Source organism: Zonotrichia albicollis, unplaced genomic scaffold, assembly GCF_047830755.1.
Source record: "Zonotrichia albicollis isolate bZonAlb1 unplaced genomic scaffold, bZonAlb1.hap1 Scaffold_214, whole genome shotgun sequence".
NCBI lineage: Eukaryota > Metazoa > Chordata > Aves > Passeriformes > Passerellidae > Zonotrichia > Zonotrichia albicollis.
The window spans coordinates 3169-28219 of record NW_027428398.1 but is presented as its reverse complement, the minus strand read 5'-3'; the positions used below and the strand labels follow the sequence as shown (position 1 = coordinate 28219).

At 41.6% G+C, this 25051-nt stretch overlaps 1 protein-coding gene across 2 annotated transcripts; it reads left to right on the top strand.

Moving 5' to 3' along the window:
- Nucleotides 1–746: 746 nt before the first annotated feature.
- Nucleotides 747–22819, top strand: LOC141727713 (ankyrin repeat domain-containing protein 55-like). Of its 2 annotated transcripts, XM_074533991.1 has the most exons (7): nucleotides 748–1281; nucleotides 8148–8270; nucleotides 10076–10206; nucleotides 12287–12396; nucleotides 15580–15640; nucleotides 19315–19443; nucleotides 22671–22819. In XM_074533991.1, the coding sequence occupies exons 1-7, from the start codon at nucleotides 1242–1244 to the stop codon at nucleotides 22728–22730; spliced, it is 654 nt and encodes a 217-aa protein (XP_074390092.1). In that variant the 5' UTR covers nucleotides 748–1241; the 3' UTR covers nucleotides 22731–22819. The 2 variants fall into 2 exon arrangements, 1 of the variants encoding a protein (XP_074390092.1); XR_012578662.1 differs by lacking the exons at nucleotides 15580–15640; nucleotides 22671–22819 and having other exon boundaries at nucleotides 747–1281; nucleotides 10076–12396; nucleotides 19315–19444.
- Nucleotides 22820–25051: the final 2232 nt, after the last annotated feature.

Here is a 25051-nt window from a genome sequence, read left to right as displayed (position 1 = left end):
TTAGAGACAGTTTAATAGAAAAAGCAAAAGCTACATTCGCAAGCAAAGCAAATCAAGGGATTTATTCATCCCTTTCCATGGGCAAACAAGTGTGTTCAGCCATCCCCAGGACAGCAGGGCTCTAACAGACACAGCTGTGACATAGGTAGACAAATGCCATCATTCCTAATGTCCCCTCCTTTCTCCTTCCTCCTTCCCCCTGCACCTTTACACACTGAGCATATGGAATGGGATAGTCATTTGTGTCACTGGTGGGCAGCTGCCCCAGCTGTGTCCCCTGCCAGCTCCCTGTGACCCCTCCCAGGCTCCTCGCTGGTGGGACACACTGAGGAGCAGACAAGGCCTTGACACTGGGTGAGCACTGCTGAAGGAGAGGTAAAATATCGCTGCATTACCAACACTGTCCCCAGCAAATCCGCACCTCAGCCCCACACCACTGCTCTGAAGAAAGTGAATTCTACCCCAGCCCAACCCAGCATAGCTGTGCACTGTGTATCTGCTGCACGGTACTAACATACAGCGTTGTAGCTAACACTCTCTGCTTCAGCCGCAGCAGTTTGCCATCACTTGTTGTCCCTTCACTGTCCCTTAACTGACTGTAACTCTGTGGTACCAAACTGAGGGAGGACTGCCCTGCGAGCTGTGCTCTCCGCGCTGGTGCTCATTCAGGGGGGGCCTGAGGGCACCAGGGGCCTGCCCGCGCTCAGGCACAGGCGGGGCGGGCAGCGCGCCCCAGGGCCCTGGTGAGCCCCGGCGGGCCCTGGTGAGCCCCGGCGGGCCCCGGTGAGTCCCGGTGAGTCCTGACGGGCCCCGGTGAGTCCCGGTGAGTCCCGCGGAGCCGCGACCCCCGCCGGGGACGGGCGAGCGGCGGGCCCGGGCTGGCTCTGCACATGCTCGGTGTGCCAGCCCGGGCCGGTCGCACTGCCCTCGCTGGGCTGCGAGAGCTGTGGCACCGCCGAGCTGCTCGCCGGCTCTTGCACTCGCTGAAGACATGGCATTTTTCAGGATCTCAGACAGGCTTCCAGGAGCATCTTTTTAAGACAGTCCATAACAGAATATAATGTTTCCATCAGGCTCTTGCCTTGGCAACAACCTGCAGCCGTAAAGCGTGTTTAATTCTCTGAGAGGAAGACTGATGACAGCTATCGTTTAACTGTGTACTATAATATATGAGATTCTACCCTGAGAACCTTGGAGGTGGCATTTGTCTGGTCTGGTTGTAAATAATGAGATAGATCACAATGGATTTCAGTTCCTCATCCGTGTTTGACCAGCACAAAGGTAAGTCACGTGCTACTAATTTCAAAATCCTCTGGTCCTCCAATGCGTCCCATACAAATGTACTAAGATTGCTTGACAGAATAAATAACATTAATTTTTGGGAAATATTAGGTTTATTTTGGTTTCATGTAGAGGAATTTCTTCCATCAGTTTTAGACTGGATGGATATTTCAGTCTATTGCTTCAGTGATTTAAAAAAATTAATTTTCAGCAGAATAGTAACAGCATCTGGCTACTCTTATGGTTAGCACTGAGATATATATATATTTATCTTTATCTTGTATTGGTCTTTTTGTGGTTATAGATACTAAAAACAGTTGCAGTACTAGCAAACAGAGCAGTTTTAAATGGAGTAAAAAATTTAAGAACAGCTTCTTTTCGTAAGTCTACACTGAAAGGACTAGAAGCTGGTGACTGAAATACTTTGCTTTAGGAAATTTATCTGTATAGGTGAGTATTGCCACAATTGCAAATTTAAGATATCACTAAAACTCCCAATGTAAAGATTTTCTACATTGTAAGGTTGCTATGGAAATACAAATGTCTCTTTCTTGTCTATTTTGAAGTTAAAATGTTAAATTTCATGTCTTTATTTGTCAATGCAAGATTTATGTCTTACGGCTTAATCCACTACAAGTGTAGTGACATTCCTTTTATGTTCCCAAAGCAGGACACTGTCATTGCTTGATTATGCCTGTTGCAACAAATTTGTCTTGTAAGTTGGCTTACCAAACAATATGTGTGCAGTGGCCACAGTTTCCAGTGCAGACCTGCAAAATATCTGAGCTGACATGGCCACAAAGTCCCCACAACAAAAGGGCTGACAGTGGGACAAAAATGAAAGCAGGAGGAAGACAAGGCACTGACTTTTTGGGAAGCTGAGTGCTACAGGTTGTACTTCTGTGCTTGCCTATACTTCTTTGGTGAACCCAAAGTGAATACAGCCCATATAAAGTGGTGGGTTTATGGCTGCCCTTCAGCCACAGTAGCACTTAAAGCCTGAGCAGTCTTGGGAGGACAACCCAGCTGGGACCCCCATGTCATGGGGGACGAGTGGGAAGTAAAACTGAGTGACAAGAGAGAAAACTCTATTACCAACAAGTATAAAGGAGAAAGGGAAGTGCAGTGGTAAAAGGGTGATCTGTACTGCAGGAAAAGAGACAGGTATTCCTAAATCATGTGTGGATGACCTAAGGAGCATTTTTCCCAACAGGACAGAGGTGTGGGGCTGACTGAGCTTCTGCAGCTCCAACCAGCCATTCCAGCCTCTGCTTCTGCAGCACTATGAGTGTCCTCCATGCCACATGCCAGTCCAGCAGGGCTCAGAGTAGGGAGGCAGAGGTGAAATCCTGCATGCTGAGTGCCATCAGGATGGCTGCCAGGGAGCCAGTGGAAGTGGTACCAGGAATGAGGCTGGGATATCACCGAGGCTGGAGAAGGCAAAGCCAAATCTCCAGATTATTTAGGGGGCAGAAGGCAGTGCAGGAGACCTCAGAGCCAAGCCATTTTATCCAGGTAGATGTTGGGAGGCAACATCTACGTATACCTCCCCTTGCTCCTAATCTGCCCCTCTTCTGCTGCCAGGCCACTCTCCACACTGAGCCCACCCTAATTTCTGTCCAGAATCACCTGCAGCCTGTGCCACTCTCCACCTACATCAGCTCCCCTGCCAGAAGGTCCCTTCACTATGCATTCATCACCTCTGCTGTGCCGGCGCTGCAGGAATGCTTGCTCATTAGGTGCTTTGTGATTTACTGCGTGCCTTCCCGGGTAGCTGCGTGGGAGGTGGATGGGAAGCAGGAGCACAAAACACGCAGTAATGGGATACTGAGCTCATTGGTTACTATGCAAAGAATACTCTGTTTAAAACTTACTGTGTATAGTGGATCGTGTCTAAATACCATCATATTGTGTTGGTACATTATTGATTTAAGCAGGTATCCTTTTTTTAGCAAGAAGAAGGGAAATGTCTTTCATTGCAGCAATTTATAATAATGAAAGAATACAAACTATCTTTCAAACACACTAAATTTCTCTCTCTTGGTCCAAAAAAAAACTCAGCCCTCCCCACAAACCCTTTTTTCTCCATCCCACACATCAGAAGATTTTCCCAACTATAAATAAAAATAAATCCCCAGCATTTCAAGTCTGAAAATCATACTGTCTCTTTACAATTCTTTTGCTCAATAATATCTCATAATACTTACAATAGTAACAGGAATGTGGGACTTACGGAAGGCAAACAGCACCAGAACCCCTTCCTTCCTAATATTGCTTGGTGCCATTTAAATAAATGTCTGCTGTTCCTGATTTCAAATGTTTACTAAATAAACAGAGAAGCCAGACAAAGGCCTGCGCTGGTGCATGCGCTGCCAGGCACCCACAGGGATTATTACTTTGTTGAGTGTTCAATAAAATTGCAGTAGTAGAGAGTAAGTTACACTTTTCAAAAACTGCCCCCCCTCACCGCCCCTGGATGCTGATGTGCTGAAAACCAATAAACTACACAATACTGTCTCCTGACAGCCAGGTGTAGAAGGTCATATATGGCCTTTGGCTAGTGGTGGAGACAAGGGGGATTATGAGACAGAGGGTAATAAATTACATGCATAAATAGTTCTTTTTCACAATGAATGTGAATTATCCTATTATTCTGTCTTCAGTTTTTAATATCTTGTGTTTAGGAAGTCCAAAATCAATCATTGTCATGTACATGTACATGAACATGTACACCAAGCTCCTGCAAATTTATGTAGAACTTAAAAATCCAATGTGCTAGAAAGCATGCACTTACGCGCCTCTAATGTGCACTTTGTAGAACAACAAATCAGCCAACATCACAAATCATATAAAACATACACTCTTCATAGTACATCAGAGGAGAATTCAGGAGGAAAATTAAGGTAATGAAAAGCACAATTTCACTCTCTGAATCCTGTAGTAATTCTCTTTTGGTATACTCTCTTTCTTGATCAAAAGAAAATTACTTTGCCTTGAAGAAATTATACATTCTTAAAACACTGCAGGTTATTTCAGAGAGACTGATGTGTAACTTTGATTGTTTCTGAGGATTTTAGCACCACCCTCTGTCATTTAATCTTTTCTTCGAGACCTTTCCACACCACTACTGTCAGCCTGCAGTTTCTCCCCTGCCTTTCTCTATACACAAGCACTGAAATGGATCTTCTGCCTTTCTGAATGTGAGTAACAGCTTCCTTTCACCAGTATCACAGCAATTCTCTAAAATGTAAAATGTACTTGAAATGGGACCGTACTTAGTGGCATTTCTTGAGCTGCAGCATAGCAATGGAGTAACTGTAACACATCAGAAGGTGAAGAGTCAGGCATTTGGTTGTTCACAATCCCTTTCTGCCACGTGGTGCTTGTGACCCAGCCACAGCAAAGCCCCCAGCAGGGTAAGCTCACAGAGGGTGGGACACAAGCACTCAGTACTTCACTGTTGCCTTCTGCAAAATGCCCACTCTCTGAACCATTCCTCTTCTGCCCAGGAAAATGTCTTCAAAAATAAATGTCCTACTAGCTTTGTGCCCATACTTCTCCATTCCTTGACAGGGTAAGCTGGAGGAAGATGAAGGGGTCATGTTGTTCACCTGGAGCCTAGACCGTCCAGCACAAATGGCATCCAGGCTCTCCCAGCATTTTCTGCTCTCTGTCATGTTAAGCATCAGAGGACCATTTATCTGTCCTCCTTCTCACTCCCCCTCCACAATCACACAGGTCAAGACATGCCACTTGAAGTTATGTCACCCTATAGAAATGGAATTAACGTCAGTCATCTTTATTCAGATCCCAACAGGAGCACCCATCCATTCCTCCTGGCCCAGGCTCCCAGGCAGGGTGACAGCCTGCTCCCCCTGCCTCTCCTTGCTCTGGCAGATTGGACTTGTGGGTGGGGAAGTGTAAATCTTTGTGGCTTCATGCCACCATCCTTTAACAGGAATAGAGCCTGTGTTCTGCAAGAAGAGGCAGGGGCAAAACTTCATTCCATTCATTTTTCCATCCATCCATCCATCCATCCATCCATCCATCCGTCCGTCCGTCCGTCCGTCCGTCCGTCCATCCATCCACAGTTTTACTTCCCCTCCTTATGCAAAAGGATAATAAGCTCTGGGGAAAGCAGACTGAGCCCAGCAGAAGCAAAGGGGAAGTGTCTTGGTTTTACCTAGTGGAGAAAGGGCAGAGATGTTCAGAGACACCCATGAAGGACCCTTGTCCTCATCTTCCTGCCACAGCACCCTCCAGGTAAGCAACTGCTCTGCTCAGGAGATGCAGATTTCCCTTTGGTGGCTAGATTTCTGTGCTCCTGACTCTCAGCAGGAATACTTAACAATACCTACAAGGCAAAAAAAAAAGAGTACAAAATTTACATGGGTAATGCATCAAAGGAGGTGAGGGCCCCTTTGATTCACAGCCTGCCTCACTGCATCTCGCAGTTCCTTTCCTAGTGCCTGCAGCATCTTCCCTCTAGCACACCCACACAGCACCTGCCCAGCTGTACATGACAGCAGCAGTGAGAGGAGCCATGCTCAGGGCTGGCACCACCCTCTCTGGGTGTACCTCCAGAGACTGGAGGACAAGAGGAGCAGCACAAGCTACCAACCACCCAGACCTGAGCTTGTCATTAACATGTTTTTGCTGAGTGTACTGATTGTGGGAGGCATCTTCAGGTCTGATGTAGTAAGGACATATTACTAACTGAACCAGTGGTGAAGTCACTTCTTTTTCTTCACCTGCTGATGATGACTCTCCAGCAGCAATGACTCCTCATCCCTCTGGATTTCCCAAGCCCACAGGACAAACCTCCTGAGCCAAATGAACAGTTGCTTCAGCAACAGACCCCTCAACAGAATAAAAATCAAGTTAACATTTTTATTCACAAACTTTATGAAGTGTGTAATTTAAAATACCAGTTAAGAAAGAAAATAAATTAGATTCTCTTTAGCTGAGGAGAAATGGAGAGGGAGTCTGTGGCAAAGGCAGATTAACATCAGCTTTTTAATTTTCCCAGAGTTCCAGCTTTGACAGACTAACCCATTCCAGGGTAAGAGCAGATTGTGTTTCCATGGCAGCCAAATTTGAAGTCCAAAGTACTGATTGCACCCAGTGAGAGAAGATCACGAGCAGAATTAGGCTAGGCTGTGAAATCCAGCATAGAGCTCATGTAAGTTCATCTGATACAACATCTGATCACAACATGAGCAGTGTGGCTAATACTTTACAACATTATTTGTAGATCTTTTATCACTTAAAAAATATAAATAGTCATACTATCTCCAGAAGTTTGACAGGACAGATAAATCACCAGTCACTTAATCTGTCATCAGATTATCTTTGATCAACTCTCTAGTGTGATTTAGGGATTTTCTCCAGTAATCAAGGTAGTGGAGTGGCTGGGCAATGTTAGGTTTTACAGCTCTGACCCTGTCCTGGTTTAGCCTGGAATAGAGTTGGTTTTGAGACTAACGTTGAAAACACAGTTCTGTTTTAGTTGTTCGTAGTTAGTGCTCACCCTAAATCCAGGACATTTCAGTGTCCTGTGCTCTGCATTGCTCAGGTGCCCCAGAGGCTGGGGGAGCAAGGCCAGGAGAGCTGACCCAACCTGGCCAAAGGGATGTGCCCTACACAGAGCAGCATGGCCAGGATGGAGCTGGGGGAGCTGCAGCATGACAGGCTGGACACCAGTGAGCAGGTGGCGAGCAATTGTATTGTGCATCACTTGCCTTTCTTAGGTTTTATTCATCTGTTTCTCTCCTTTTATTACAATTATTAATGATGCTGTTGTGGTGGCCGTGGTGATGATGATGATGATGTGTCATTTCAATTATTGAACTGTTCTTACTTTAACCCAATAACTTTACCATTTTCTGTTTCTCCTTCCCACCCCACAGGGGTCAGGGCAGTGACTGAACATTGGGGGCATCTGGGGTTAAACCCCAACAGACCCTCGGCCATTGTGAACAGTACAACTCACTGCAGCTGTGCTTATTTTTGAGTTAATAGGGATAAGAAACATGAGACTGTTTCTGACCAACAATACATATCTAGAGCATTTTACCATTACGTCAGATTTGACCCTGCACCCAAAAATCTAGTCTTTTGACTCCTTGAGTTAAGAAGTTAATAGTCCACTTGAAGCCAAAGGAGGTGCCTACATGTGACACATGACATGACAAGTTTGAAAGGAAGTGAAAAGGAAAGAAGCAAAGAGAGTCTTATTTTTTTAGAAAGAAAAGCCTGAGGAATGTTCCAGAACAGGTCCTGCAAGGCATCTGCTTTAAATAATAACTCACACTGTAGCTGCCAAACAAAATAAACCTCTCCTGGCTTCCAAGCTATAGTCCACTTTTCCTTTTTGCAGGAATTATCAACACAAACCATTGCTGCCAGAAGTTTACTCTCCTGAGAAGAGAATTCCCTTGGATATTACAGGGAAGTGAAAAGCCTCAGTCTTCTGACTGGTACAAGGATAACACCGAAATTGAAAACACCTGAGTCCTGATTTCATCCTATCTCATAAAAGTGCAGCCAGAAATATTATGAGCTAGTTCAGTTATTACATTTTTTTTCAAGTCATGTTACATTAGTATGATTTCTTACAAGAAGTGGAAACTTTCCAGAATCTTTCTTAAGTACTTTCAGTGTCTATGTTTGAAAGTTTTTGGAAGAAGTTATGATGAAAACTAATTTTCAGATGACTAACAAAAACCACAGTGCTGTTTAGATACACTTTGTTCCACCCCAAGTTACACAGTCATTTAAACTGAGTGAGACAAGTGTCATTATTTTTCCTGTTTGTCATTTGTGCTTGCTCTCTCTTTGCTCATGGATGTGCTCCTTGTCTGCAGGTGATGCAGCAGAGGAGATGGACCTGGCTGTGGTTTACCAAGCAGCAGCAAACGGCGATGTGAACACCCTGACTGCAGTGATCCGAGAGGATCCTTCCATCCTGGAGTCTTGTGACAGAGAGGGTAAATGAAGGTCCAGCTTGTTCTCAGGAGATCTGTGGCTTCAGCTTGCAAATTAAACTTTCCATTTTTTTATTCTGATTTTTTAGTTCAGAAAATTATATTTAGTAGCAGAATATGGGAAATTTGAGTTATTCCTTGGAACATCCACTGGAAATACACAGTTTGGATAATTCCTTCCCCCTGTAATTGTAAGATATTTTTATATGATTACAAATAAGCTGTTTTACTATGATTAGACAGTCCATTACCATTTATTTAATTTATCTTATTTAGGGGTATGCTGAGAAACTGCTGACATTTCAGGGGAAGAATATTTTTACCAATGCCAAATGACATACATTCTGGACATCTCTAAAGCAGAGGTTATAGTATGTGTACAGTCACAGTTTGAATGGCTTGGTCAAGTAATTTTTTTGCCAATGGTTACAATGTGCAATTATCTAAATGATCTGTTTTATCTGTCAGGCTGTGCTCATTTTGTGTTCCAGTTACTATTTAATGTTACTACAAATTATTGAACATTGGCTGGGTTTTATATGCATCTATTTCCGAAGTGAGTAAGCACCACAGATCTCTGGAAGCTGTTCTCAAGGACAACTTTTTTTGTCAGAAGTATTTTTTTAATAGCAGTTTCTTATAAGGGGTCCATTTGAACACTGTCTTTTCTAATCTTTAACAGCTTTTACCAAGCTACCAATTTTTCATATACTTTAAACCAGGCATTCTAACTGATATCTTTAAAACATCTACTGGTTAGCAGAGAAAATTTACTCACGACAAAATGGTCCCTGTCCACTCGTTAATGGGCGAAAGACTAGGTGTGAATGGTGGGTGGAGTAGGAGGAGATGGACTGGCCAGGAGTACTTCCGCTCTGGAACTAACTTATCTCCTAGGTTGTCCATGCAAATGTAACTAAAGAGCAGTATCGCAGCACAAAACATACAGCTCATATCCTGCACATTTTTTAGGCTCTGCATGACCTCAGGTTGAGTAGCACATTTCCTCAGCAATTCATTGAGTTCAGTAAGAAAAATTATTCCTCAACTATAGATGAAGTTTCTACTAGTCTTATAGTTTCTAATACTCATGTTTATTCCCAGCCTAGTAATTTTAAAATGCTTTGTCAGATTCTGCAGGAAAATCTCCTGCTGTTTTTCAATGTTTAACAGAATGGAAGGAAGAGGGAGCAATTAAATTGTACAACACTTCATGAAGAAATTAGAGTATTAGGTTTAAAAGGAGATTTCAGGCGTTTCTCAAAACGGAAAATTTTTGCAGAATATTAAAAAGGTTTCTATAAAAACAGGAAATAAAATATCGTAGAGCAAATCCAGACTTCAGATTAAGTTGTTCTCTGCATAAGGGGCCAACTTTTATACCTTTGCGAGGGAAACAGCTTGATTTTGTAAGTCTTTTGAATATACAGACATAATGAAGCTGGAGTTTGAGAAAATTAGACAAGCACCATCTGGTTACTAGTCATTCTGAAGGATATCAGCCTCCAAAATGGCATACAAAGCCAAAAGTTCATTTTGGGAACTTATCAACAGAAAAGCACTTTTTCCTCCAGAAGCAGAGTTAATGAGGCGAAACTTTTGCTAATATGGTCATGCTCTTTTTAAAAACAGCAGTCAGCGACTGTCATAGAAATTACTTCCTGACTAAAAAAAGCTGAGTACAACTATTGGACAGTTGTCAGAGAAAGGATTTGTTAGTTTGCCAGTGTTAAGATTAGAAAATAAGAAACTATATCTTATAGACATGACACAACAAATGTTAAAATAAATTTGGCTTTCTTCCCCAGGTTGCACACCTTTGATGCATGCTGTGTCAGGACGCCAGGTTGACACAGTGAAGCTTCTGTTGAAGATGGGAGCTAATATTAATACTCAAGATGCTTGTGGACGTACCAGTTTATCTCTGGCAACTTATTTGGTACCAAGACTTGGGGGACAAGGATGGAGTGAAGGGAGTAAATGTGCAGACCAAATAAGATTTCTGCTTATACTACAGAAAGAAAAAAAAAGCACAAAACATTTGGTTCTAGACAAGAGTGGAATTGGTTTTGAAGCTTTACTACAATGCAAAGCTGAGCAGTTATTATTACAAGAGGATCAGGTCTCCTGTCAGGCACTCCTGTCAGAGTATCCTTTCTCTTTTGGCTTGTAAAATCAGTGCATGATACGAGGATCTCACAAGAAAATTGCTTTTTTTTTGTACACTGCAAGTCCCCTTTTGTTGTTATTAGGCAGATTGACTTCTCCCCCTTGAATAGCCAGCATTAGATATTTATGCTCTAGTGAGGGCTTTCCTGTCTCAAGCTCTGAAGATCAGCAGGCAAGTGTTACTGCACATTGTATGAACCAGGGCATTGCTTCTTTTCACTGTGATGCTGGACTTTGGATGGCCAGGTTGGGGGCTGAAGTTCTAGGTGCTGCAGGTGCTGGTGCACTTGCTCAAATCATAAACAATGCAGCCCCTGATGTTCAGTCTACCTGTACATTGCAGGAGGGGCAGACATCCCACTCAGACATTTGGGAAAAGAATTGTACTTAAGAATGTGTCTGAACTGAAGCAACAATAGTCTTTTTCTCCTTAGTCTTCTACTCCTTGCAGGAGGTAATTCAGGTTTCAGAGAGAAGGTGGGGACCAAGTTAGCTGAGCAGACTGGCCTTCCATCATTAATTGGACAGAAAGGAGGAAGGAGTGTGCAACCATGGCTGCACAGTATGAGTTAAGCTGGATGACTGCCAGCTCATTTAAACAGACACTGTGGCAGCCTAATTAAATGACATCCCTTGCACGTAGTTTCTTCCTGAAAATTTAGGACAAAAACAATGTTCCTGCTTGGCTATGCAATATTCAGCCAGAAAATAAGTGTAGAAAATAACAAAACAGGCAGTCTCATCCAGTACAAGGAGCATGCCCAGCTTACTTGACAACAAACATTTCCTCTGCAAGATATTTTAAAAAAATCCCATAATAAGTGTCACGCTTCTTTTTTCCTTCCTCTTTTCCCGGAGGGGAAGAATATTCTTTGGAAAAAAATAAATGACTGGAAAAAACTTAAACCGCCCAGGCTTCTAAGTTTCCATTTCTGTTTCTGTGAGGGATATAACGAGAGGTCCAGAGAGAATTCTGCTGTGATGTCTGTCCAGACAAATGGATTCAGGAGCGTTGCACAGTCAAAGACTGTGTGTGGCATTTGGAGGTCTTGTACTTCCACCAAGAGCTCCAACAGGGGTGTTTTGACCCTATCATTCCACACATTTTCCCCAGAAATGCTCGTAATGCCAATCCAAAATAGCTCATACAAGAGGGAATGGTCTTTGTCAATTGTCTGCTGAAGTTTTAACAAAACACTTAAACTCATGCTTGGTTTTCTTCAGACAAGTATATGCTGAAAGATTTATGCAGTCACAACCAGACTGTTTACTTGCTTTTATGTTGAGGTGATCAATAGAAGGTTTTAGTCCAAGAACTGATTCATCCCATCTGTTTTGGTGCTATTTTCAGTCTAACACTGCCACTAGTACAAACTTCTGCAACAACATTTATAAGACTGCACTCTAAGGCTTTTTACCATTGATTTGCCATCTTTGCTAAAATCTCACAAACAAAATCAGATTGAGTGCTCGTGTTCTTGGTTTAATCCAGCATGATTGAATTCACGTGCAAGAATATGTGTAGTATCTGCTAGTGATAGAGGAATTAGCAGGTTTTTAATCACTGTTTGTGCTTGCAGGGGGAAAAGAAACAAACCCAAAAAAAAACCCAAAAAACACAGTGTAAATTAAACACTTCATCAGAGAAATTAACAACTGATGTAGTTTGAGACCCAGACTCCAAAGAGGAACTACTCCTAGTGCTTAGAAACCTCTACTGAGGAAAAAAATTCCAGTTTCTCTGTTGACAGAAACGGCTGCAGTCACATGTGAATCCCATCATCAACAAGAAAAGATCTGGCCCTATACTTTTCACTTTCCTCTTTGATATGGTCCAGTTTCTTTTTTAGGGCTGGCTGGAAGGCTGTGTCAGCCTGCTCAGGAATGGTGCTAAGCAGAACATACCTGACAAGAACGGGAGGTTGCCACTACACGCTGCCACCGCAGAGCCTGACGTGAGGTATGTGCCTGGCTCCCCAAGGAGAGCCCACAGCAGGAATAATAGTTGTGACAGCTACACTTGTGACCTGTGTCTTTGTTTAGTGGTTACCGTGAAGGGGGTAGAGAGGAGGAAAAACATTGTGCAATGCTTGTGTACCAGAGATCGATGGCCGGGTAAAAGAGAGGAGCCTGTTTTAGTATTGCAATAGCTGGAGGAGGGAAAATGATTAGAAGAGAGATTGAAACCCTGTTTCCCCTGCCCAACTACCTTTTTGTCCTACCACATGAAATAGTACAAGACTCCTTCTCTGGACTTCTCCTCTGAGTGGCATGGCAAATGTGAGAAAAGTTTTCCACAAGACAACCTCTCTGAAAATCCCCAACCCTAAAGGGGAAGTTAAGGACTGGTGGTCTGGCTCATTTTTAACCACTTTTACTGAAGGTAGAGTAACAGCTACAGGGTGTCTTCACAGAACTCCTAAGAAAGATTCTCTTTTTCTGATTCCAGCTTGTGACAATAGGACAATTTAATAAATTTTGATTTGTATATCTGAATAAATTCACTCAAAAAACTCCCCTAAGTCATGCCTGAAGGTGTAGAATGACATTAGAAACAGGTAAAATATTCAATACATGCAATATGTTCATGGAACTTCATCAGTGAGTCCATAATTTTGTTGCTGTAGCCATGTCAGACCAGGCCAGACATCTGGCCATTTCTGCTGGTCTTGTTCTCCAGCCTTTTTTAACAGCTTTATTAGTTTTCCACATTGTCTTTGCTTTTCATGCATCACTTGGAGAGAATGATTTGAGGTTTCTACAGAAAGAAGATCCCTATCATTAAACAAAGCCCACACAAGAAAGAAGACAATGTTTGTACAGCACCACACATGTTGCTACTTGAAGGGAACACTAATCTCCTCTACCAGGAGCACACTAGGTTCCCTGAATGTTTTTCACATTCTCCAAGGATACAGACAGACCCTTCTTTGCTCTGCATGGTTTTCTTTTTCCTCCGTCTTCCCACTGGGTTTGCTCCATGCCCAGACACAGGCCTGGAACACTGAGCAGAGGTTTTCCCATCATGGTCATTGTCAATGCCTTGTCATCCTATGTCATTGCCAAAAGAGAATATGCAATGGCCAGTTGTGAAATGCTTTTGCAGCTAAATTTGAAAGCTAGCAGTCTGCTGCTACAACCTCACATGCTGAAGGCAGCATGGAAAGACAAGAGACAATTATTGTATTGATTTGATAATTGATTTATGTGCTCCAGTGCATTCCACAGAGCCTAACAGGCAAGGTGGAAAGAAAATTCATTCCTGATCTATGCCTTTAAGAGTAGATAGCCGAGAAACCTCAGCTGCTTGGGTGGATATCTACATATTTAAATGTAGCACTTATGTTGCCATAGTGGTCTAATGGTGTAACTGAGTCAAAGTTTGTTCATGATAAGCATTCTAGGCAAATAATTAGATTTCTTTCACATACAGTGGTATCATTGATCATATCAGGAGTTGAACCACAGAGTCCTGTATCAGATGACAAAACTATGTGATAAATGGTTTTACAAGCATACTATGGTTATTTCACTTTGGTTTTCTTCTCTAGCTGGTATTTACCAAGACGTGTTTTCAGACACGGAATTTCTGAAGTTCTGAGTCATTTTGCTAATCTTTCTTAACTTTTACAAACTTCTACCCAACCACTCACAACAAGCATAGTGTCATCCTTTTCAGATTTCCTGCAGTATGACTCCGTTTAGAAACGGAGATGTGACCTCTTTTCTACAAGAATTTGTATCCATATGCAAATGGATTTGAAGTCAAAGCAAAATCCCTGTGCTGGAATCTGCCCAATCATCACCCCTTGGGGACTCTACTTTAAAAAAATCCTAAATTTGGACTTTCAGCACCTGAGGATGATGTTACCTATAGATAAGATTTCCACCTGCAGAATTGTCAAAATCATACCTAAGCAACTGTAAATATCTTCTTTTGAATATTTTATGTAGCTAGTTCTTTATTACCAGTAGGGAAGAACAAAGTTGACATGAAACGTTAATCTGATGCACACACTGAGCACAGTTCAATCCAGAAGATACACTAGAAGTGGTTGAAGATAAAAAGTAGCAAAATATTTTTATTCAGTCTCCTCTGCATAGAAATAAATGCAGGGTTTTATACATTTGTTTCTGTGTTATCTTTACATTTATCAAATTTTCTTCCTTTATACTTCATTATTTTTTACTTTCCTTGCTAAACAGTATGTGTTCTTCATGTCCATGTTCTGAAGGTTTCTACCAAATTCATACCTTTAGATGAGCCACAGGTTTGCACACTGATCCACTGAGGTTATATCCTTCATTTTGCTATAATCCTAAGAACTGCTCATTCATATTAGGATTGGCTTTGCTGCAGCATGTGAATGGAAGGAGTTTTTAATTTCCATGGTCCACGTACATGATCTATTAGCATCCTGCTATAGAACACAGCCAGCTTTGCCAAACCTGTAGTGATTTCAGAACATCTTCACAAGATAGCAAAAGGAAAAGATGTTAAAATATTATGGTACTTGAATAATATTTCATTTAACTACGTTATTTTTCCCACCACCAGACAGGAGTGCTTGTAGTCCAATATTCTATAAAATGTGAACCTATGCAGTGCTATATTTTAAGCCATAATAATGGTCCTATTCCAGCAGACATTCTGTATGGCCTTGTAAAATATTGGGGTTTGTGTGTGTAAACATTCAGCAAGCATGCATCTACGCACGTATGCACACAAATGTGTACACGACGTCACAGTACTCCGAGAGTTAAATAGAGTGAAAAATCCTTACAGAAGCTGGCATCTCTGTTAGTTAGGACATTATAAAATATGTTGGCAGCAAATTTCTAAGCTACCAAAACCTGCACACATGTACAGTATTTTACATTCTGATTCTAGCCCAGCAGTCAGCATAAGAGTTATTCTGAGTGGATCTTCTTTTAATTCCAAACTCTAAACTTTTGTTGTTACCATAAGCCTTAAAGTCCAATTTGTTTTGCTCATATGACAAAGCTGAGACCTAAGATTCTGACCTGTGCCAATCGCTAATACTGATTTTTCATGAAATTGCACATTTTGTTTTTTAAAAACTGTCGGTTTTTCAAGTTTAGTCAGGAATACAGAACACTGATTATATCATTGCTTCCACAGGCTTCTGAGCTTGCTCCTGCAGCAGTCAAATCTTAGTGAAATTAATCACCAGGACAATGAGGTGAGTGAGCTTGTGCTACAAATCGCAGTCCTTGGCACTGGAAGCATAGAACTGTTCAATTTTACAATAAGGCTAAGTCAAAAATTTCTATAATGCTTTTGCTAAACTCTGCAAAGTATTATCTCTTTCTTCTTTCTATGTACTATGCACCTGTAGGCTAATAAAGCTTCCCTCTATTGAGGTAGCTATGAGGTACCTTGAATCCATCTCTTAATTATTTGTCAAGACAAGAATTTCCCTTTATTCTTCTGAAGTTAGACACTGGACCAAGTCTTCACCTTTACCAATCCTAAGTGTTCAAGGCCAGGCTGGATGGAACTCTGGGCAGCCTATTCTAGTGGAAGGTGTCTTTGCCCATGGCAGGCAGGTTGGAACCAGATGATATTTAAGATCCCTTCCAACCCAAACTATTCTATTATTCAATGACCCCTTGATCCCACCATTCAACTCCTGTTCTCAGGAAAAGTATCAGAGAGCTGGCATTACACAGAACAGTCACGGAAGCACAAAAATTGGTGCTGTTTTCTTCCATTATGGAGTTGTGTCCTGCATGTACATACATTGTACATAGGAAAGAGTTAACTTCCCACATCTTTTTCTCCAAATAGAGAAGCCAAAACACAAGAGAAATTTTGAGTGTATTTTCATATGTTTCTGTTCATTTTGACAGTTGCTCAAGGATGTGTCTCTTTTCCACAGAGTCAGAATGGCCAGAGGGCTGTATATTTTTCTCTTTCTTACCCACTGAAAGGTTTGCAGACCCTGCTCACAACACTCTAAACCAGACACATGCATTGCCTTGATGTAGAACTATGTTACTAATGAATTGCATGGAATGGTGGATCATCATTTCAAACCAGAATATTTTGCTGTAATGCACTGCTGCATGCAATTTGGAACTTTTAGTCCATCTCATTGTCATTTGGCACTGACAATATATTTGTTCAAGTGTCAGTATTAAACCCTGAATACTCATGTTTTTTGAAAAATGTGGATCCTAATAAATGATTGCAGCTAACAGAGCTGTTCTCTTGGCATAAGTAAAACACTTCAGTTTTCGCATTTGACTCTTGAGAAAATCACCCTGATGAATGCATGAACACATAAACAATAAGAAATACATCTGGAGGTTTCATAGCTTCCACAACCGTGTCTTTCTGTGGGTTTATTAGTGAAGCCTGTGAGATGATAATGTGAACAAACATTCCCTGTAAAGCCTTGAATCTGAGCAAAACAAGTGTCCCACTATATTTCTCACAACCATTTATTGAGGTTTGTCTTTTTATGTCCCATATTGCTTCTTATTTTTTATGAATGTGCAGTTGTTTGTCCATCTCACCTCTAAGACTGTTTTCTGCTGGACCTTCAGCTGTGGCAGTTCTGATACCACTCTCGTGTTTCCACTTGAGAACAGCAGTTTGTTTACCTACAGATGCCACTCCAGGGTGGTATCCCCAGTGCAGATGGGGTGGGCAGGGCTGCAGAAAGCCCGCGGGAGCGAGGTGCTGCAACAAACAGCTCAATGCTCTTTGCTCAGCTGGGTGCTCCGAAAGGACGCGCAGAATGCACAGAATATTAGAAAGGAAACGGAGAAGAAAACAGGAAGCTCTGTTTGAATCCTTTGTACAGCCACAATGGCTACAAGAGTGAGCTGAAAAAAGATGTACAAGAAAAGGAACAGAAAAAGGACTACAAAGATGATAATAGTTACAGAGCAGCGGTCTCACATGGGCAGGCTAACTAGAGCATACTAACTGTAACAGGACTTTGAGCTTGGCAACTACATCAGAGGGATGATATAAGTCTGTGATATCATAAATGGCATGGAAATGAAAAGAGAATTATTATTAATTGGTCTGGAGGTTTTGCATATAAAAAAATGGACACTTCTACAAAAAATTACCATTTTCTACAAAAATTACCAAAAATTTCAAAGAAAATTAAAATAAATTTTTTTTCAGAAAATGCATCATTACCTTTTAGAGGGCGGGATTTCATATGTAGTCTTTAATCTGATTACCAAAATATTAGGTGGCAGTATATTGTCAAGCCTTGTTCCTTATAGTTTTGCACTAAGCATCTGCTACTGACCTCTCTGAGTTTTGTCATTGTACTATAGCGATTTTTGAAAACCATCCACAGTTTTACACTCTTATCTTACAGCTGATTTTGCTGGCTACCACGGAAGAAACAGAGAGAAAGCTAATTTTTCAAGGAGTTTTTTCTTGGCCATATCAACATAATGACAGAGGATAACAGAAAGATGGCCTAGTACGCTGTAGTTTCTCCTTCTTCAGTGATTTGCATGCTCCCCAGGACCTGTACTCATTTCCCAGCTGGAAATCACTTCTCTGATGCCTCACAGATAATGTGTGTCCATCAACAGTGCTAGGCCCCCATGCCTACTGACGTAAATGGCTGAGCTCCCATTAATTTCAGTTGGTGCAGCAGTTTACCCTCAGTTCTGGTTTTACAAAACCGAAACCCCCATGATTAAGCTTTGCAAACCCTAAGTAAAACCAAAACTGCTCTCATTCAACTGCTTTGTTTTGTTGTCACCCATACCTCAGCCACAGGGGAACTTAAAAGTCTTATAAGATGTGTGATGAGTGAGAGAAATTAATGCCATGGCATTCAGGCTTTTAGTCAGAAAATCACTGCAAACAGCTTCCACTTTAATGCACTGATAAGCTGTCTGCATCAATATAGCTCATACTTTACCTGGATTGTTTCCAACTGGCTTTACTGGGGTTCTAGTTAAAGTTTTAATTGTTTTTCCACTCAACTTCTTTTTTTTTTTTTTAATACTTTTTATCCTTTTGGAAATCAGGCAAGACCCTTGAAATGCATTTTTTCTCATAAGAGAGTAAACAGCACCTACCGAAAGGAAAACGTTGCCACACCTGAAAATATTAGAAATTTGTTAGAAACATAATAAATTAGTCAATTTATGCAGGAAATTCTTAATTATTATGGATATAGAGTAAAATACAGGTGAGTGTAAGAATGCTGAAGGTGCAAATATAGGCAATGAATTCTCTGATCTATCTGAAGGTGCAAATATAGGCAATGAATTCTCTGATCTGTTAAAACTGACTGGATGTAGCTAAGATGGAATAGAAATGCAGCTGAATAACCTACCATTTGCTTTGTTTTCTCCCTGAAGAGTAAATATATAAATGTTTATATTGTGACTTTTTTGTGGGCATCACTCTGTCAGTTCTTTAGCTTGCTGACAAGTGCCAGCTGCAGTAATAGCTTATAATAATTTTTTTGGATCAAAGATAAGACCAAGCACAAACATCATACTGTGTAATGCCAAGGCACCAGCCTAAGCCAGGCTTTTCTTGCAGGATTCAAGCTGAGCAGGGAGGAGCTGTCCCCCCAGCCATCATGGCCTTGACCACGTGTTACTTATAACAGGCTGTAGGCACACATGGAGGAAGCATTTGTGTTTGTGTCCATTTTCTGTAATAATTCCAAAAAGCTAATTGCTTGGTTCCCCCTTGTGACTCCACTAATTCAGAAGCTGCTACTAAATATTTCAAATCAGGGTGAAGAGGGAAGAATGTGTCCACCCTGGATGGTTTCAGGGCTGCCTACCTTATCTACATAGACTTAAAGGGTGCTCCTATGAGTGACAATAATTTGCCCTCTGGGTTTGTGGCTTGCAGGGAATGACTTCACTCCACTGGGCTGCATTCCACAACAGACCCCAGCACACCCAGACTCTGCTGCACAAGGGAGCAGACCCAACTCTGGTGGACAAGGACTTCAAAACAGCTCTGCACTGGGCAGTACAGGTGAGCCACAACACGGCCCCAGTGGGATGTTTATTGAAATGAGTTGGCTATTGCCCTGTTCTAAATACTCTTAAGGAAGTAGTTTGGGCTGTGGAACAAGGAAATGGGATGCTAAAAATGCCCACTAAGCCCCAGCGTTTTGCCAGTGAATATAGATCAAGGATCTAGCATCTTCTTTGGAGACCAAGGCATACCTAATAGAAGCATAGCCCTGTTGCCCCAAAGTTTTCATTTATCTCAAGTGGGACTACGTGTATGCTTTATGTTGAACTTGTGCCTATTTTATTTTCACTAAATCAGGGTTGCATAAACTAGCAGCTTACTTGCCAAAGGCCTTTGGGAATAAGATAGCATAAGCACAAGTGAAAACATATTTTGAGAGCTACAGCTATGAAAGAATTATCTGAAGGGCTGAGACCCTGCTTCTCTGGAGACTGGAGAAGACATGGAGCTAAACACATTTCCTGTTGAACTGTGTGTTTCTATCTCATGTGCAAAAGAGCATTGTCAAATACTCAGGCCATCATTAGAGAAACAAACCATAAAGGTTTAATATGGTATTAAAAACTGTATTATGTAATTGTGTTAATAAGTGATAAGTCAAATACAGCATAATATACTGGTATTCCTAGTTTAGTGCAGAAGACTGCCCGGATGAAATTGCATGTTTTCAAGTGCTCTCTAAGCATAGCAAATTCAGGTATCAATGTTCAAAACACATACACAACAGGTAAACCAAAATAGAAATCACATAAAGATCCAGCAACCTTTTCATACAATTACCAAATGTTTGCATTCTCATCTTTTGGTCTAAGTTTTCTCTTCTTAAAAGAAGTGTCACCAAGGAAATTTGAAATTCTGAACTGCCATATACAATATTACAGATAAGGACATCTGAACAAACAATCTTCAACCACAGCCTCACAAAAAGGATTAACATATAATAGGCCTAACTTTTTTTTTCTGAAGGATATTTTGAACAGGTGTATTTTGACCTCTGAAACTGGTAACATTTCAAAAGTTTTGTTCTTCTTTAATCGTGATCAGTCTTAAATTGGACTTGTTATTTGCATTAGAAGATTAAAGGTATCTACTCCCTGTTGTGCATTTTCACCAGGCTTATTCCAGTTCTGTCTGCTTCCAATGGGAAACATCTGAATCCCATGCCAACTCCTGCATGATAGCCAGTGGTCTATATCATAAGTCTGGGAACAACCTGTCTGACAAACAGAAAGACAAAAGTGAATCCACTTTATAACCCTCGGAGTTCCCCTCCTTTCTAGAGGGGAAAGCTTTCTCTGATTCAGTTTTTTGTATGTTTCATTATTTAATTCCATTGTTAACTCTCACCTCCACACTTCTTTCACAAATGTGCAGAAAAAGTCTTGGGGAAAAGAAATGGGGAAACAGAAACTGCACAAAACCCACTTGGCCTCAGGTGGAAGGAACTCACAAATGCCCTCTTTTCCTTTAAGCTGCTCCCGGAAATCAAGAGGAAGTGTGCAGAATGACACACGCACACCCCTTTTTCCCTTATTGTGAGATTTCTGCTGTGAAACCCTTTAAGTTACTTCTTCCTTCCACACGCTTCTCCGCTTTCTAGGTCCAGAAGTGGCCTTTGAAATGCCAGAGCATGAAATAGATCTGTTCACATTTCTACATTTCTCTTACTCAAATAAGAAAACTCTTGGCCAAGAAAACAACAACTTGTAGCCAGTGCTCTCTGCTGCCCATTTAGGCCCAGGAGATTTGGATACTGTGGACAGGCACAACTTTCTCTGCTGTTGCAGAGAACAGAACAACAGCTCTCCTGGATGGGATCATCGTTATGTCTAATTGCCTCCTCTCCTCTGTGACTGCTGGAAAGGAGATATTTTTCCTTTAAGAATTGTATAAATATCTTCAGAGAACAAGAGACTCACAGAGCTCAGGCAGTACAGCTGCAGGGGTTATTTTTGGCTGAATAGGGCCCTGTGTTTAATTTCTTTTTTTTTAAAATGTGAGGGGAAGACCAGACACTGCACAGAAACTTGTTTCAGAAGTTGCAGGAAAGAGGCACTTTGTTCACACTGGGCTGAAACACACAGTAGGACCATATGAAAATCATTGCCCACCATTCAAACCCAAATTCGTGAGCATGAGGCATATTTCATATGAAATCATTGTTCTGTGCTGACTCTTTCCAAGACTGCATGTGTGTGACTTTGTCTTCCATCAGGCATCGTGGGATTATCAGTCCCATCGATGTAGCCAGACTGACCTTGCCCACACCAAGGCCTGCTCTTTTGAGAAACTCAAGTCTCCTGCCGTTCAAGTTCACATCTCAAGTGCAAATGTATCAGTTTCAAAAACACTGATCATTATTGTTTGGTATGAGAGTATCTCATGCCACATTTTTTACACATGCAGTGTTTCTATGTGCTGGTGCAGACAGGCCTATTAAAAGTGTCTCAGGAGATATTTCTCTCCTTTCACTTCAGCCACCATTAATTACTGTAGTGAAAAGGAAACACACCTTTGAAATACAAAACTGTAAATGATACAGGGACAAAGGGTAAAGCCATTCTAACAATTCTACATAATGGTATTATTGAAATCCTGGTAAAATATAATATAAAATATACCATACAGCATGCATTATGATGCTACACAGTTCTGTACTATAACAGTATTAGTACTACCTTGGAAACAGCCTGGGAAGATTTGGTATCTTGCTACATTGCCTTGCCAGTTGTAATCATTTTTACCAGAATTTTCTTTGTCTTGTTCTCTGTCTCTGGCTCCCAAAGTCAAATGATTACATGAAAATACCAGCTTTCTACTAAAGGAAACACAAAAAAAGACCAGATTTTTTTTTTTTTAAGTAAAGAAATTCAAACCTGTAGGAATAAAAAGAATGCAACTAGAAAGAAGCTATTAAAAATAACAATCTGCCATGGGGAGACGTGCCTATGATTTTTAAATAGGCTGATTTGGAGTGCAAAGTTTTAAAAAATTGGAAGCCAGAGTATTTGTTCCATAGCAACAATGCAGTTATTTCATTCCTCTGTTTCCAGAGAGGAGAGTGAAATACCTGTATATATAAAACACACTGTAAAGGAAATGCATAAGTAAGTATTAATTTGTGTTTGGTTGGCGAAGCACCGCAGTTTCTCTGTAATTGGTTGGAAGGTGAAAGCACACTTAAATGCCAGGATCTCTAGGAAAGAATGTCTCTGTTGCTGCAGGACATCTTGAGGACACAGCTGGCTATCCAGCCAGAGCAGAGGAAGGGGCCAGAGAAATGAGTCGTGGCTCAGAATCTCTCCCAAGGGATCACTTCTCTCCTTCTCTCTGCCCAGCATCCATTTTTTTCATGTGGGCTACATACAGTGGAAGAATTCAGAGAGACTTCCAAAGCCATCTTAAAACCCAGTGAGTGTTTCTCTGCTGCAGATATGTCTGTTGTTGGACTGACCAGAAAAGGTGCATTTGCTGGGCATGGTTCACTGTCTAGTTGGTTTCAGGCAGATTTCTTTCCCTGCAAAGTTGTACTTCATTTCTCCTTGTTTCATGCAGTTTTCTAAAGATGGCTTGAAAGGAGGAATAGCGATTTCCTTTTTATGTCGCTAAGCTTTAAAGACATTTTTGACTATTAACAAACAAGTCAAAAAGATATTCAACTTTCATTTTTTAAATATGCACTTTTAAAATCACCTTCTTTTGTAAATATTGTCATTCTAGCAATGGTACAACTCTTGCTTGCAGAGCCTGGAACATTACTTAGCAGCAGGGATCTACAGAGTGAGCTGTCAAGTTGCAAAACAAGATAGAAGAATTTGCAAATAGTTTTGAGTAAGAAATAAACTTGCTTTAATACCAGCAGAAGCTTTTTCCATTAAGTGCCCTAAATATTTGTGACACTGTCTAAAAAAGCAAATTAAATGTGCTTGAGTGTTGGCTCTGGCACTGAGGCAAACTATCATGGGACAACCTGTGTCCCTACTGCTATACTCTCTTACCCAAACAGGATGTTCATACACAGACCACTTACTGGCAATGATCTGGTACCCATTTTAGCTCCAGCAACTGGTAGGGAAAGTATTAATTGACCCAGGCCTAAAGAATGCCAGGGAGGATTTTAAGAATTATTTGGTACAGACAACTAAATTCCAGGTGCTGAAGGATGTTCCTAAGTGCTGCTTCATTTTTTATGTAGCTGCAAACTATTTCTTCATTTTAAGTTGTCACAGAGTAAGCTGAAGAGACTCACAAGGATCAAGTCTGGCCCTGCACAGGTCACCCCAAGAGTCACACCTCTGCCTCAGAGCATTATCCAAACTCTTCTTGAACTCTGGCAGGCTGGTGCTGTGACTGCTTCTCTGGGAAGCCTGTTCCAGTGCCCAGAAACCCACTGGGTAAAGAAACTTTTCCTGATATCCAACCTAAACCTCCTCTGACACAGCTGCAGGCCATTCCCTTGGATCATGTCACTGGTCACCACAGAGAAAGAGGCCTGTCTGCCCCTCCTCTTCCTCTCATAAGGAAATTGTAACTGCAGTGAGGTCTCCCCTCAGTCTCCTCCAGGCTGAACAGACCAAGGGACCTCAGCTGCTCCTCATACAGCTTTCTTGAAGTCCATTCACCGTCTCCATTGCCCTCCTTTGAATGCTCTCTAGTGGTTTAGTGACTTGATTATACTGTGGCACCCAGAAGTGCCCCCAGCACTGGAGGTGAGGCTGCCCCAGTGCAGAGCAGAGCAGGACAATCCCTCCCTTGCCTGGCTGCTGATGCTGTCCCTGATGCCCCCAGGACACGCTTGGCCCTCCTGGCTGCCAGGGCACTGCTGGCTCATGTTCAGCTTGCCATGGACCAGAGCCCCAGGGCCCTTTCCATGGCACTGCTGCCCAGCCTCTCATTCCCCAGCCTGTCTGTACATCGGCTGCCCCATGCCAGGTGCATAATTCAGCACTTTCCTGTGTTGAACTCTGTATGGTTGATGGTTGCCTCTCTCTCTAATTTATCAAGGTCTTTCTGCAGAGCCTCCCTGCCTTGGAGGTTGTCAGGAGCTCCTCCCAGTTTTATATCATCTGCAGACTTGCAGTATTGATATAAAAACTCACAAGTACAGCCAGATCATCAGAAAAACTCTTACTGAAATAATAAACTGTTAAAAAGTAAGTCTTTCAAGTATGAACATGCCATGGACAATATAATTGTTCACGCCAATCAAATGTCTGAGGTAATCAATTGCAGAATTCCCACTGAGCTTAGCAGGAATTTGTCTTGGGCAGATCCTGTAGGTAGGTACAGAATAATTGCCAGATCTCTTCCCAGCGCACAGCCTATGTGTAACTGCACAGTGGATGCCAGAATATGAGTAATGTATGTGCAACACACTTCTTGCATATCTATACATGTCCTGATCTCCTATGCCTGACAAAAAGGCACTTGAAGACAAATACTTCCATTTCTCTGATAGAATAAATCCTTATTCTTCTACAGATTTAAAAAATTACCTCTTTTCCAAAGCACGCAAACAGCTCATTTGGAGAAATCAGTCCTTGCAACAATGCAATAGCAGGGGAAAGTTGCCAAGTGATTTTAGTCATAGTCATAGTCATTTACA

Coding starts and splice junctions, on each gene's coding strand:
- LOC141727713 (XM_074533991.1), top strand. CDS start 1,242: ATGGATTTCAGTTCCTCATCCGTGTTTGACCAGCACAAAG. Junction 10,207..12,286: donor TATCTCTGGCAACTTATTTG/GTACCAAGACTT, acceptor TTTCTTTTTTAG/GGCTGGCTGGAAGGCTGTGT. Junction 12,397..15,579: donor ACCGCAGAGCCTGACGTGAG/GTATGTGCCTGG, acceptor TTGCTTCCACAG/GCTTCTGAGCTTGCTCCTGC.